This window comes from Leptopilina boulardi, unplaced genomic scaffold, assembly GCF_019393585.1.
Source record: "Leptopilina boulardi isolate dan_hultmark-lab unplaced genomic scaffold, ZJU_Lbou_2.1 LbouV2_231, whole genome shotgun sequence".
Classification (NCBI taxonomy): Eukaryota; Metazoa; Arthropoda; class Insecta; order Hymenoptera; family Figitidae; genus Leptopilina; species Leptopilina boulardi.
Genome location: NW_026137787.1, coordinates 793,155 through 808,387, shown reverse-complemented (window position 1 = coordinate 808,387; position 15,233 = coordinate 793,155). Strand labels below are relative to the sequence as shown.

General features: G+C 28.8%; 1 protein-coding gene across 1 annotated transcript in view; it reads left to right on the top strand.

Moving 5' to 3' along the window:
* The first annotated feature begins 809 nt into the window (after nt 1-809).
* Nucleotides 810-15,233, top strand: part of LOC127280274 (uncharacterized) — a 51,091-nt gene continuing 36,667 nt past the window's right edge. Inside the window, exon 1 of the mRNA XM_051303183.1 lies at nt 810-1,156. Coding sequence (XP_051159140.1) covers nt 1,063-1,156 — 94 coding nt within the window. The 5' untranslated portion in view covers nt 810-1,062. The remainder of the gene's footprint in view (nt 1,157-15,233) is intronic.

Genomic DNA, 15,233 nt, shown 5'->3' with positions numbered 1-15,233 from the left:
TGATGTCTTAACAAGTATGAAGTGCCAAATATTTTTTTTTGGTTGTAATTAAAATTTACTTACATTAGTAACATTTGCAAAAGATGAATTTGTGAATGTGAATAAAATTGAGGCCGATGATGATTTAACACGTTAACAAGTCTGAAATGCCAAATATTTTTTTTTTGGTACTAATTAATTTACTTTCACTAGTAACATGAATAATAATTTAATATATTATTTCACGTATTCGTTAGTGATTCTTATAGGATATATTTACGCGCGATAACTTAACAATTTAACAAGTATGAAATGCCAAATAATTTTTTATTACTAATATTATAAAGATCTATTTTTTTCTTTTCTATAAATGCTTAGAAATGTAACCGATCAACGTAAACGTAAACAAACTAATTGATGACAAAAATATACAGGGTTATGTTCATATTGCTTGCTAATTCAGAGAGTACTTTTGAGACTCTGCCTATGATGAAAATTAAGGATAATTAGTAAACAGAGTGTCACACATCACTTTTCCTTGAAATGCCTTTTGTTTTCATCCTTTTCTTATATGTTAGCCGCAAAGCAGGAAGTACTTGAGGGAAAGTCATAGGTGAAAAGATTCTTGGTCACGGTCACAGTGGTGGTATGAGGATTGATGTTGTGTGCATTGCATATATATATATATATATACATCAGGTGGGATTACAAAAGGTGCGTAATCACCGCACATGCATGTTGGTGTATCTGAGAAAAAGGAAGAAGGGAGCAATGAAAGATGGAAAAAGAGAGGTATATATATACATATGGAGGGGTGAGAGGAAGTTAAGTTTGGTAAGGTGAGGGCTCCTACGGGTGAGTACCACTCACTCATTGACTCGTGTACGCCCGCACGTCCGTCTGTCGGTCGGTCGGTGCCCACCTTCAATTCCGATTTACTCACTCACATTCATTCGTTCATTGCCAACTCTGTGCTTACCATCCGATTCTTACGCGAGAGTATCGAATTCAAACGATCGCGATATTTATTTTGTAATTCGATAAAGTAGAAACAAAGAAAATTTTTTTTATTTCTTAAGGAATATGTGGTTTTTCGGATCCTTCACCATCATCGTTATTTTTATCATTTCTTTTGCTACCATTCGGATTCAAGGGAGACCACAACAGATCAAATCAGGTAAGGGGTTTGACACTTTTTTCCTCTTCTTCATCTTCTTCTTCTTTCTTCTTGAGATCGATATCGCCCTCACCAGGAAATGGGAAGATGATAATCTGTCTGGTTTCATAATCAAGTACTATTTTCCTTTGTAAAGCAGATTTATCTTGAAAAATTCCAAAAGTTTCCATTCATATTTCAAGTATTATTTAATATTCATTGTTTGGTTTAATTTTCTTAATTATAAAATTGAGAAATTTTCTTTTATATAAGTGATTTATAGGGAACAATTTATTTACGATATTGTATAATAAACTATTATAGTTGTTGAAACTAATTACCATTAGGTTGAACTAGTCTGGAATAATTACTATCTGAATTTTGAAGTTATTGAAAACTGATTTCGATTAAAGGGAAGTGGTTACAGTTGGAAAGGAGAGACACACCGAGGGGGAGAAGAGTTACTGCTGTCAAATGTAGCAAAGTTGCGCGACAACTTGTCAATTAGTGAGACACTTTACTCTTCTTCGATGGTCATCTATCAGGGACAAACGTACCGCGGTATTCACTAAAGCGCAATACATATATACCAAACAATGTCAATTGATACTAGAATAGTTGCGCTTGTTTTCATTTCATGTTTCCATCAATAACTCAACTTTGAAAGTCCGATTGTACTTCAGTCTTCTCGTGTCGTTTTTCACAAAATGGAAAAGTCAAAGTACAAATTGTGCTTGCTTTTTCTACTATCAAGCTTCGTGATTGATCAACGATAAATGCAATATTTTAATGGCTTTGAGTTTATACTTTTTGCAAACAAAAACGTTTTCGTTTTTTAGTATTTTATGATTTGTAAAATAAATATTATTTCTTCTCCCCATTTTTTTTTAACATTTTTTACATATTTAAATTTCAACTTTACATATAGAGATAATTTATCAAATATTTGTAATTAATTAATGAATGATAATTTTCTACACTTGTTTATAAATGATGGTCGAATTTTGGACTTTAGAAAATAGAGGAAATAAATGAAAATATGAATGACTATCGGGAATCGATAATTGTCACTTTGGTACTTTAAATAACCCTTTGAGCCTGTAAATAATCCCTTCGATCAATGTAAATAACACTTTGTTTCTATCAAATTATTTGGAAAATGATTCAGTGGATTTTAAAGGGTAAGCTTATATATCAGAGAATTAAAAATTGTTTCGAAAATATAACTATTGTAATATTTTACAATAAATTATGTTTTTGATATACTTCCTGCAGAGAAAATTATTTAGATATTCGGAACGTTGGAGTAAACTAATTAAAACTATTTGTCCGAATGTTTTTTGTAACGTTAGTAAATAAATTTTATTTATTTATTTCTAATTGAAAATTTTCAAAATTAATGTTATTGTTCAAATAAATTTATTTATTCTCTTCACAACACAAATAGCCGGTAAGAGAAGTCACTATCAAAAATACTCCAATCGTTTATATTTTAATTTTGTGGGATCAGTGACCCTCTCCTTATCGTGTTTCTTGCCAAAATGGAAATTAAATAAAAATAGTAAAGAAAAATTTAATTAACAATTTATTAAATTTTATTTTTGTCAACGGACGTTTTTCTTTCCTTTAGTATAATATTTTCAATTTTGTTTATAAAAAATTAGAACGATACAGTTTTCATTTATTGTTACCGACAAACTAATTCCTTAGACTACCAGCTCAGCCGGGAATAGTTGAATTTCGATTTTTCCTTGGTTGAGATGAGCAAAAAAATTTATAACTTACACTAAATATCACTTAAGATTGTTCGATTTAAATTTTAATTAAATTTCTATTGGTTAACTTCTCAGAATGACGGATAGAATTTTAATTATTTTAACTTTTCAATTCTACAAGCTTCTTCTTAAAAATTCGCCTTTGAAGTGGAACCTTTACACACAGAGGCAGAGATTATCTCTTTTATTGAAAACTCACAACAGAACACAGAAAATTAAAAGGAATTAAAATAAGCTCCAACGCTTATTATTTTAATCCAATTTTGCTTATTTTAATACCAAAATGGATTAAAATAAGCAAAATTGGATTAAAATAATAAGTGTTGCAGCTTATTTTAATGCCTTTTAATTTTCTGTGAATGGAAAATTAAGAAATTTCTCGCGACGTTATCTTACTAAAAGTTGTTGTCTCGAAAACTGCAAATTATTACTGGCTATACATTGATTTTATTGAGTTGCAATTAGATGCGTCTTAAGTGAGGATTTAGTGCTTAAAATGCATTTAATTATATTTGTACAAAATAGTAAACGCAAGCTTGCATTTAATATATTGAAATTTATTCAGGAATAGAATACTTGAGGTCAATGATTTGAGTATTACTCAAAGATGTCATAAATTTTAATTTTCTGTAACTGTATTCCTTTTATTCTTTTCTGCTAAACCACAATTTTGTGATCGACTGTGGTTGCTCAAGATCCGTGCAAGGTACATATGAACTTTTGTAGTTGCATTTTTGTATAGATGTTGCGTATATTTCGTACAATATTGCGAAAACATTTGGATGTTTTTTTTAAACGAATTAGCTTTTCCAGAAATTTTGAATATTTTCAACTCTTCCTATGGTTTACAATTTAAAGATCTTGCATATTTATGCACAATCGTACACACACGCACACTGAAAAAAAGGTTTGGTATTAACAACCAAACGTTTTGTTGGTATTTAAGCAACCAAAATTTTTTTGTTGAATCAACAAAATTTTGGTTGTCCCAATTAAACTTTAGTTAGGACAACAAAAATCGTTTTTTTTTCTAATTTTGGTTGTGTCAAACAAATTTTGGTTGAGAAAATTAAAATTTTGTTGATTCAACAAAAAAAATTTTGGTTGCTTAAAGACCAACCAAACGTTTGGTTGTCAATACCAAACCCTTTTTTTCAGTGCATACATATGCATTATTTAGCAAATCAGCAAATTCCATATCACCTAGGTTTGTCATTTTAATTCAATAAAGAAGGAATAATTTCTTTTCTATTCGTTCGTTACATTTTTTATTTTTATTTCTCTTTAATAAATTATTTTATAATTCAATAAGTTTAAAAAGTTCTACCATTGATTTAATTTTTTGATGAGTATGTTGAACTTTTTCCATTGTTGTTAGAATATATCCAGATTTGGGTTAGAGAAGGGAATTCAAATTATATAATAGATAATAATAAAGAATAAAGAGAAAGAGGAAAAGTTGTGAATTATGATTGGTCACAGTATTCATTTAACTGGTATGTAGTCACAGCACAACGTTCATCCTAATTACTTGTACCGAGAACATATATAATAATGCCTCGACGAGAAAGAGCGAGAAAGAGAAAGATGGGAAAAACTAGTACAAATTATCTGGCAAGAGAGGAGACGAAAGGAATAGGGTACAGAAGTCAGTTGCTCTCGAGAGTCGTGAATGATTTTTTTGCCTTTTGACCACTATAACTAAATGCCAGGTTGACTAATGTCGTCGTTTTTCCAACTGTTGTGTGTGTGTGTGCGGAACTATCGTGACAGCATTAGTGAAAAGGACGCGTTTTAACGAGCATACGACATTGATCTAACGATGATCGCAACCAAAACGGTAGCACTGAATCCAAGGGATGGTTCCTTATGTGTACCATTCATTTTGTTATTATATAATAATTAGTACTCTATTTAATATAACTACCTGCAACATGCCCTTCTTACGTTTTTTATGCCAAGAGCGTAAAAACTTATTAGCAGAACAGTTTGTATAAGGAATAAGTGATTTTAAAATTATTTAATGACTTTTTTCCACTTTTGGAAATCAAATTCCTACCAATTGCTAAGAAAGTCAGAGGATCTATTGATCTGGGATAAAATTTATAAAGTTACCTTGGAATAGGTCCTAGGTGAGCCATGGATCTAAAAAGTTTTTTGTTAGGAACCTCTACTGTCATGGGGTACAAATTATCTACATAGTTCCAAGTAAAGCAGAATCAGTGATGGAAATTTGTTAATTACAGTCTTCTGCGGCAAATCGAAGCTTGCTATATATATATATATGATGCGTTAACTCATAGAATTACTAGGATCGGCAAAGCCATAATTTGTTGGGAGTGGATGGGTCTCTTTTGGCGGGAAACGAGAACGAGGACACAAAGGAAAGTCGAGGGAAGTGTGTAGAGAAACCCAAGAGGAAGAGCAAAAGTTTCTTCCACGGGGTGGTTACTTCGTGACCAACGACCAACGATAGATATAGAAAGAGAGAGAGAGAGAGAGAATCCAAGGGTGTACAAACATAATCTCTTTTCACATTTCTCACTTACCGTAACCACCAACTTTAACCCCACTATATACTGTCTTTTCCGAGTTAAACCCCCTGGTAATTTTAGGATTATCGTATAACGTGACGAAGAATCGGGGATACCATGTCGAGAACCCATGTCGTCGGTTCTTCGTCCACACACCTGTTTCCATTCACAGCTCTTTTAAAAGTTTAAATATAGGTTAAAAATTAGGAGTTTGATTCCCATGATATTTCAAGGGAAATTTAATGTATTTGTTGATAAATGTTTGCAATAACTGAAAATTATTTATCAAATTTTTTCTAAATTACACAGAATTGTATAATTTCTTTTTGTAATTACACAACTCAACTATATCAAAACAAAAGGTATCTCAAGGAAAAGTGATGCGTGACCATCTGTTTACTAATTATCTTTAATCTGTCCTCATAGACAAAGCATCAGAGTACTGTTTGAATTAGCAAGCAATATGAACATAACCTATATATTTTTGCTGTCAATTTATTTGTTTACGTTGACCGATTAAATCTCCAAGCATTTATAGATAAGATATTTGTGTTGTCGTTTCGTTGTCCGTCAAATTTTGTATATTAATATCAAAAAAATGTTTGGCATTTCATACTTGTTAATGTGTAATAGATTGGTTTACTATCAAGAATCACAAACATATATGTGAAATAGTATATTAAATTATTATTCATATTACTATAGTGAAAGTAAATTAATTGAATTTGATTGAAGCTAATCGATAACGTGAGAATAATTATACAATTTAATAATAATAATAAATATTTAACATAATTATACAATGTTGTAATTGTAGCAGAACTTTAAAAGAATAAGATATCCAAAAATTAATTTAAAAAAATTTTTTAATCAAAGAAAATAATTATTCTTTTCATACAATTTTAGCCAACATAATCAATAAAGACTACAAATATTGTTCTTTATAGTATATTGAAAAAAACTAGTAGAAGAGATGGAAGTTAATAATTTTAACTTTTGATGTAAACTCAAGTCCTACTTAATGTCTCCAAATAGGAAGGATGAAATTATTCCAGTTTTATTATTAGTATTATTATTATAATTATAACGAACATTTTCAAACACTCACTTTAATTAGTGATTAAGATAATTTTACTGATGCAATCATTTTTAATAATAATTATTATATAAATCGATAATTATTTTATAAAGTTTGATCTTAAAAATTAACTGATAATATTGGCATTAAAATTTAATTCGAACAAATGATATTGAAACTTTTAAGTTTATTAGTTTATCAATAATTATATTTCACATTTCAAAAGCGAAATAATTTAGTTACAGTTAATTTATGCATCAACAGTTATTGTAATAAGCAAATTTATATAATATTTTATCAATATTCTGTAAATTTAATTTATTATCGAAAATTGCGTCTATTAAAATTATTATTACTCTATCATTATCTTTTTTTGAATAACAAAATTAGGTTTTTTTTTGAAAAAACGTGAATTCAGTTAGTATTTGACATTTGACTAATATAAAAGTAGAAAAAAAACATTAATCTAGGGTGAATATCTGAGTATCTTTTGAGTGCATCGTCAACGTCGAGTGAATACTGAATATTTTACTAACTGCTTTTCGCGTTTTAAACACAACTTTGATACTTGCGTATACTTCGTAGTTCATCTCAAAAATAAACGCTTGTCGCATCTATGTTGCGTAAAGTCATACATGTTAATTTTTATTGCTTCTTTAATAATTATCAAAAAATACTAAAACAATTGGCCAATAAACCATGGTTCAATTGACATTCGACAAAAGGTTTCTTTTGAAATTCTAATCGTATATTTGTAATCTGTAAAATTATCTATTCTTTCAATAAATGAGAAAATTATCATATTATCGCAGTCTTTACATTAATTTATTAAATAATATTTGTAAAAAATTTTTATTTTGGAATTGTTTAATTTTCTCGGTGTAATAATTATAACAATAATAATGATGTAAAAAAAAATATTTTTTTTTTTAAATTATTTTTAAGCAAATAAATTATTAAAAAAAAGCAGAGAATTAAAATTGTTTTAGAATTGATTAGATTGTTTTGCGATTAAATTGATTATTAACTTTGTTATTTGATTATTGAACCGTCTGATAAAAGAAAAGAGGAGATTGTTTTTAGTACCACTCTACGGCTTCATACTCGTAAAAGAAAGTCCATTTCATTCACTAGCGAGGATCGCGTCCTTGCCTCTTTGCCTCCATTCTCGAATACAAATAAAATACCATCAAAGCTTTTCCCCAAATAAAAGTGAACTTTTTACGAAGACTCTGGCTCACATCCTTCTGTGACAAGACACACGTGCTCTCTTTTTTTCCGTTTCTTTATTAAATTTAAGCATACAATCTAATGGAATTATTAAAGCAATCCAATATATATTTATATATATATATATATATAAATACGGCTCTAGTAGAAATATATAATTACGTATAGTAATTCCAATAATACTCTTTAAAGCTATCTTAATCTCAAAATAATAAATTCTTAAACTTTTTCTCAATTTAAAAATAGTATATTTCGATACAAGGGGCCAAACGAGCGTTTTGCTCATTACAAGTGTAACGGCGTGGCAAGAACTCAATGCGAGGCAAAGCCGAGCTTTGAGTTCGAGCCACGTCGTTACACTTGTAATGAGCAAAACGCTCGTTTGGCCCCTTGTATCGAACCATATTTTTCTTTATAAGTGCAGGCATAACCTCGTTTGACAGCTACTTGCAGCTATTCAAAATGGCCGACTCCCTCATTGTGCGCGCGGACGATGAGCAAAATGTTTTGGCCACCTCTTAACGGTGAGCAAAATACTTTGCTCATCGTCCGCGCGTACAGTGAGGGATTCGACTATTTTGGATAGCTGAAAGTGGTTGCCAAACGAGGTTTTTGCATGCACGTATAAAGAAAAAAAATTTTTGTGACTTTGCAGTGGGATTACTAATAGCGCTAGTCGCTATGTAGCGCTTTTCGTTATTTAGAATTAAAAACTTATATATTTTTAGTGAAATTTGTTCCAAATCATGACCAAAATAAATTACCGTTGACAGTTTCTTCAAAGCTTAAACTGCAAGATGGTAATTTAGAAGAAAATATAAACATAACCCCTCTAAATAAGAACATTGACATAGAATTCATGTCAATTTCCTAAAATATTTTATCTACGTAGAAAACAAATACAACATGAAGGTGGAATCAATTCTCTAACTTCATGTTTGCCAACTGTTAGTTTCAAATAAAATAATTAACTAGTGACGAAATAAATTATACTTTAATATTGTAAATAACCTATTAATTTAATAAATAACAACTTTAAAAATAAATTATCTAGTTTAATGTTAAAATAATTTATAAAGGAAATAAATTTTTTTAATTTAATTCAATAAATAAAAATTAAGAAAATTAATCTTATTGCAAGAATTAAAAATAATAATTGCATGAGATTTAAAATTAGGATATTCTTTACCAGCCTAAATTTAAAAATTGATAAATTATTTTAATTAAATTAATTAATAATTTTTTAATTAAATTGATTTAAATTTTCATTTCTTGAAAAACTCTTTAACTCACAAAAAATTTCGTATACATTTTTTTTAGTTAACCCTTGCGTGAGAACAAAAATTCTATTTTCGAGGTTATATCTTCAAAATTTTTTAAATTAATTTTTTTTCCCATTTTAGACAATGTCTAATAGAAACTTTTAATTCTATGAAAAAGATAATAAATATAGGGTAAGTGTACTAATTACGGCGCGTTCATAAAATATAACTATTATTACTATTATATTTAATATAACTGTTGCCAAATGATTAAAAAAAATTATTTCAATCTTTTTTTGATACAAATACTTACAAAGATGCACATTTAAACAATAATTAATTTAATTATTTGAGATCAAATTTTTTTCCGCGCCGCAATTGAAACATTTTTAAGATTTCCATTGGCTTCGATTTCGGCGGGCAAAGTATCTTCAAAATACACGTAATTTTGGTCACCGAAATTGATACATCGAAACTGATACAAACTCGCCGCAATAGAAAATTACGGTATTAGTTTTAATTTCTCATATTTGTTTAAATAATCGATTTTTATAGAGTTAAATTTTTTTTTAATATCTTAATACCATAAGCTTTAAGTTTAATAAGTCTTAAATTGAGTTTATACAATAGAAATGTCGAATTTTCTATTTCAAAGGTGTTTTGATTCGAATCTCGCCGCAATTAGTGCATTTACGCTAAATGCAATAAATATTTAATTATTAATATAAAAAAGAAAAGTAAATAGTTTATTATTATTGGATAAAGTTGAATTATTTTCTTGATTTTTTGTAAAGATAGAAATTGGAAATAAATGTCTCCTTATTTTCTTTATTATTATTATTATGTTTTATTTAGTTTATAATTATTAATTATAAAATAATTTAAGGTTTAAATTTAGAAATAAAAGTGTTAATATAATAATATTAATAATTATCGTTGCCTAGAATTGTCTTTTTATAACTTTTGAGATTTGAAGTGTTAAACTTGAAAAATTTGTCAGGCTTTTAGATATTTCTTTTAATTGCTTCATTTCTTCATCGTAGGGAATCCTTATGAATTTGATACATTCTTGATTCTAAAAAAAATTGTTAAATTATAAAATAAAGCTAATATGAGAAAAAAATACACAGAAAAACAATTGTACCAACTTAAATCTATCAAAATGATACCATTTTTTTAGTCACCCGATAGCTAAAAAATTTTTTAAAGTGAATGTTGCTTTGAATCGCTACGTAGCAAAATCTTTGTATCTCTGTCGCTATTTGTAATCCCACTCTTGGCGACGTTTTAGCGGACACCAAATTTATTGGAAAAAATTTTCTTTTTTTAAACGCGCCTTTGTTATAATTTTTTTGTTTTTATTTATGAAAAATTAATTTCTAGCCAGTTTGAGAAAATTTTAACGTAAAAATGCGCTTGGTAATGGCTTTTCTCCGCTTTGGGTTATAAAAATTTAATACTTTCATTTTGCTTCGTTGTCGAAAGAAACTGCAAACTTGGCGCTTTGTCAAATGTACAAAGTGCTCGTGCGTGGTTGTTGTTTAAGAATAAAAATTATTAATCATCATGTGGATTAAGGGTACAGTTTTGTTTTAATCTTTTTATATATAATCTTTGTGGATTAACTTTTAAAACTAACATTATTTGACTTTCGTTGATGATTTATAACTTTTCAAAAAAAAGACTCTTGATTAAAATTACAAACTAATTTCCGACTAAAAGAAATCCGGAAATAGTTTCAATTTTTTTTTACCTTAGTAATTAGTAATATTTGATAATTAGCTGGTATTATAAAATATGGGTTGACGAAAGCATGAATCTTACTGTCAAGAATACTATATAGCTCCACTTCTGTGTTGCCAGGTGTGTGCAGATGAAGTCAAAGCACTGCGGGAAGAGTCATTTATTATTGCATAAGATTCAGAACCTGTTCCGGTCCATTCATCGCGATGTTTTACACTCTTCGTTCAAAAGACGAGTTACTAATAGTCTGTTACAAGAGTTGATTGTCCGCGTATATAAATACATGAATATAATGTTTCCTATATACAAAACTCTTCTTCTCTAATGGTGATATTTTATAAAACCTTTTGTTTTTTTTATGTCTCTTTCTTTTTGGCCCTTTCGTTATTATCGTTCTGATAAAAAGTGTTGGTAATAATCCTTCCTCGTCGTTGAACGAAATTAAACGAACTGAAACGTTTCGACATTATGCACCAGACTATTTTCGCATCCAGCCATGTTTTGCAAATGAAATGTTAATCAGTCTGCTGCATCTTATTCCCGAGATAAAAAGTAAACATTTCTTTTCAAATGAAGAGTTCTTTTTATTCTCTGCTTTTTTTTTGATAATTGGAACAATAGAATCCTTTAATTTGTAAAAAAAATAGAATGAAGAAATTTTTTTTTTTAAAATATAGTCAATAAAATGCACTATCACTGCACTGAAAGTATTAGAGTAAATTTATTCATAGTTTCATTTTTATTTGACTAAAATTATCATATTTTGTCTAAATCATTTTTCTTTATTTTACTACTAGAATGCGGGTTTATTAGTTTTTAAATTAAAAAAAAAGAGTATAATTTTTACTTCAAATTCAGTTTATGAGAAGTTTACAGATTAATTTTCAATTATTTTTGAAGTTGTAGTAAAAAGAAATGTTGATAATTTAAGCTTACGACTTTTTTTTCTAAAGTATATATCAGTTTCATTAAAACTCTTCACACTAACCTGAAATTCAACTACCAGCATGTCAGTTTATGAGTAATATAAGATAGATCATAGGTTGCTGGTACGATATCTGGAATCGATTTTCAAACTCATAACCAACTATCTAACAGCTAAAGCTGATAATTTATTTTATAAAAATATTCCAAGGGTTAAAAATTAAATACTAAGTTACAATTTACTAAGAATAAGCAGTAAAAAAAAATTATAATTGTTTTACATATATATATAGAGCATCGGCAAAAAAAATTTTTAATAAAAGTCATTTGGAAAAATAATCTAAAGTTTTATTAAGTATTTGGCGAATATGTAGTCAAGAAAGAAAGTTGCAAATGAAGAGCAGAATATATCTATGCGACTTTTAGTACAATGAAAATTTTTGAAAAGAACTTTTAACGCTTTTTCTACTTGCGCTAAAAGAAATATTTTATGAAGTAGAGGTATACCTCTCAGGAAGGTTTTTAAATCAACGAACTTAGTTTCACCTCAATTGAAACTAACGTTATCGTCGGGAAACTTTCCTTCTGTTCAAACAAACTTTTCATATGTTTGTAGACGTGAGAATATATCATTTGATCAGAAACTTTACAAGGAATGAAACTGTGCTTAGGGAAGATTTCATTGATAAAAATGGTTATTCCAATGTTTTCTCATCTTTTTTTTTTTTTTATCAAAGTGGTTTACGCATGAACAGGTATAATCTATTGGCATTAAATTTTGATAATTTGGAAAAGAATTATAAATTTTGTACTTTTGTTATTAATAATATCTTATTTGTTTTATGTCCTGGCTTTAACCTATGCTTCCCTGGTTAAAATTTTGGACTGATTTCAGATTAAATACAAACAGATCAGTTTGGCATTAGTGCAGAAATTGTACGAAAACAACCCGAAAATGATAAGTATTAGTCAGTAATCTGCATTCACTAGTTACGTTTGATCGAAGTGACTTCGGATTACACCTGATTAATTCCGGATTCATTAGTTACACGAATATGGTAAATTTCGGAGTTAGCCGGACTAATTCCGGATGACAAAAACCTGACAATAAACCGCACTGTTTCGGACGAATTCCACATTAATTCGGAAACAGTTATTAAGTTTTACCAGGTTTAGTAAAGTTGATGGAGAAAAAGAGTCAGTTTTCTAGAAAATTTGGTCAACGTCCGAAACATATAAGATAATATGGATAATATTCTTTGACTATAAATTAAGCATTATCAATAAAAATTTTCTGACTTCTTAATTCCCTCAACTTACTAAAGACCATTTTCCCAATTCTGAAAGAGATAAATTCCACTATAGTAGGGCGGTTTCCTTGAATCTTTTCGAGTCGATAAACATAATCAATTGCCAAGTGTACGGATAAACCCCTTGTAAAATATTCCAACTTGTAGAAATTAAATCAGAGTTTATTGTATCCCTTAATTAAGACAGAATAACATTCTTTGCTCGAGTGAAACCCACCAAAGCCAGAGGAAGAACGCCCCTATTGAGTCATCATTAAGAGACGCAGTTTTACTAATTGTTTGAAATAGATATTTCCATCTCATTTCTTTAGGGACAAGGAAGCTTGACTCATGTCCTAACAGAACATTGGAGTTATTATTTGCTAATAAAGATTCATATTAGATGCTAATTGAACTTGTAGAATCATTAGTTGTTAATGAGACAATAGTTTCGAAATGCTTAATAATACTAGGTATGATTCAAAAGCAAGAAACATGGAACTTAACAGTTCAACAGCAGCTTCAACGATAAAAGATTTTATGCATTCTACAGTGACTGGTGACGAATAGATGTTCTACGACAATAAAAAAAAAAAAAAAAAAAAAATCGTAGAGTAAGCTCTGCTATGTATCAACATCAATATCCATGGTTCGAAACTTCTGCTCTGCATTTAATGGGATCAACTGGTTGTAATTTATTATGATCTGTTCAAATCGAACGAAACCATCATGGTGAATCGCTATCTACTAAAATGGATGCGTTTAAGCTGAGAATTCAAGGAAAAACGGCCGCTATACAAGAAGAGACATGACCAAGTGTTTAAAAGTAATTTTACAGCACTTGTTCCGATCGATAATACATGGCTAACACTTCTTTTGTTATGGAGATACTAATCAAGCTGTAATGCAGCATTTTGTACAATAAATAAATAGGAATCCTATCGATGGGTTGTAAAACAATTAAGTAATTTTTATTAAGGGGGGGGGGGTAAGGTTAATTCCATGAAAAAAATGCATATTTTTACGAATTTTTTTTGGCTATACAGAAAGAGTTAATATATTTATTAAATTTTTATATAATAGTACAACATTTGAACAGTATTTCACCAAAGTTTCATTGCAAAATATTGAGAATTGATCGAGTGACAGTACATTTCCTCTGGCTCCCCAAAAAAAAGTTATTTTGCGGTGTTCACTGTAACTCGCAATAGAATCATCTAAAACAAAAGAATCAAAATGGATTTGTTAAAGGAGATGTTTTTCTAGGGATCCCTGGAAGGGTTTTTTAAAAATTTTTTTTGCTACAAAAAATTCTGTTCAAATGTTGTACTATTATATAAAAATTTAATAAATATATTAACTCTTTCTGTATAGCCAAAAAAAAATTCGTAAAAATATGCATTTTTTTCATGGAATTAACCTTACCCCCCCCTTAATGAATATCGTAATGTAAAGTATCACTTGGGTTCCCCTTTGGATTATTATATAATTAATATTGTTAAAATCAGCACTGATTAAAATCTAATTTTAATGTAACACTAATAATAATTTTCAGTTTGAATTATTATTTTTGAGTAATGTTTTGTATTGTTATAATTTAATTCTAAAGAATTACCATAGAATCTGACATTAACAATAACATTAATTTTTTGGAATTAAATCTTAATTATGATAATGGTTATATTGAAACGAATTCAAGTTCAAATTTTGAATTGTATTAACCAAGGAGATTTATATATATATATTTCATAAAAAGAAATATTACATCTGAGAAACTTTGCAAGGCAAGTAAACAATTATTATTATTATCATCATCGAAAATTGTGTTTTTACTGCGAAAGCCATTATTCTTAAAAGTGATTACAATCATAAGAAAGATACAAAAAATATCAAATAAAACACAACAGCAAAGAATATAATGAGCAGAAACATAAACAAAGTTTTAATAAAGTCTTGATAAAAGGGATTTTTTTTTGTTATTCTACGAAGCCCTATTCGTGAGAAACGCCGGTGATAGTACCTTTAAGTATATAATGAATATCAAGGCCTCGGCCTGAATATTCTCATATTCTTTAGTTGATTTCCTTGATATCTTCGTCAATTCCAGTGTGTCAGTTTGAGTGACAGTGAGAAATGAGAAGCTTCATGAGAAAGAACAAAGGATTTTATTCATTGAGATTCATGTTAATGAAAATGAGGTGGAAGAGCAGCAATGAAGGGTTTATCATGGTAGAAATATGAAGATCGGCTTTAGGAAGTTTAA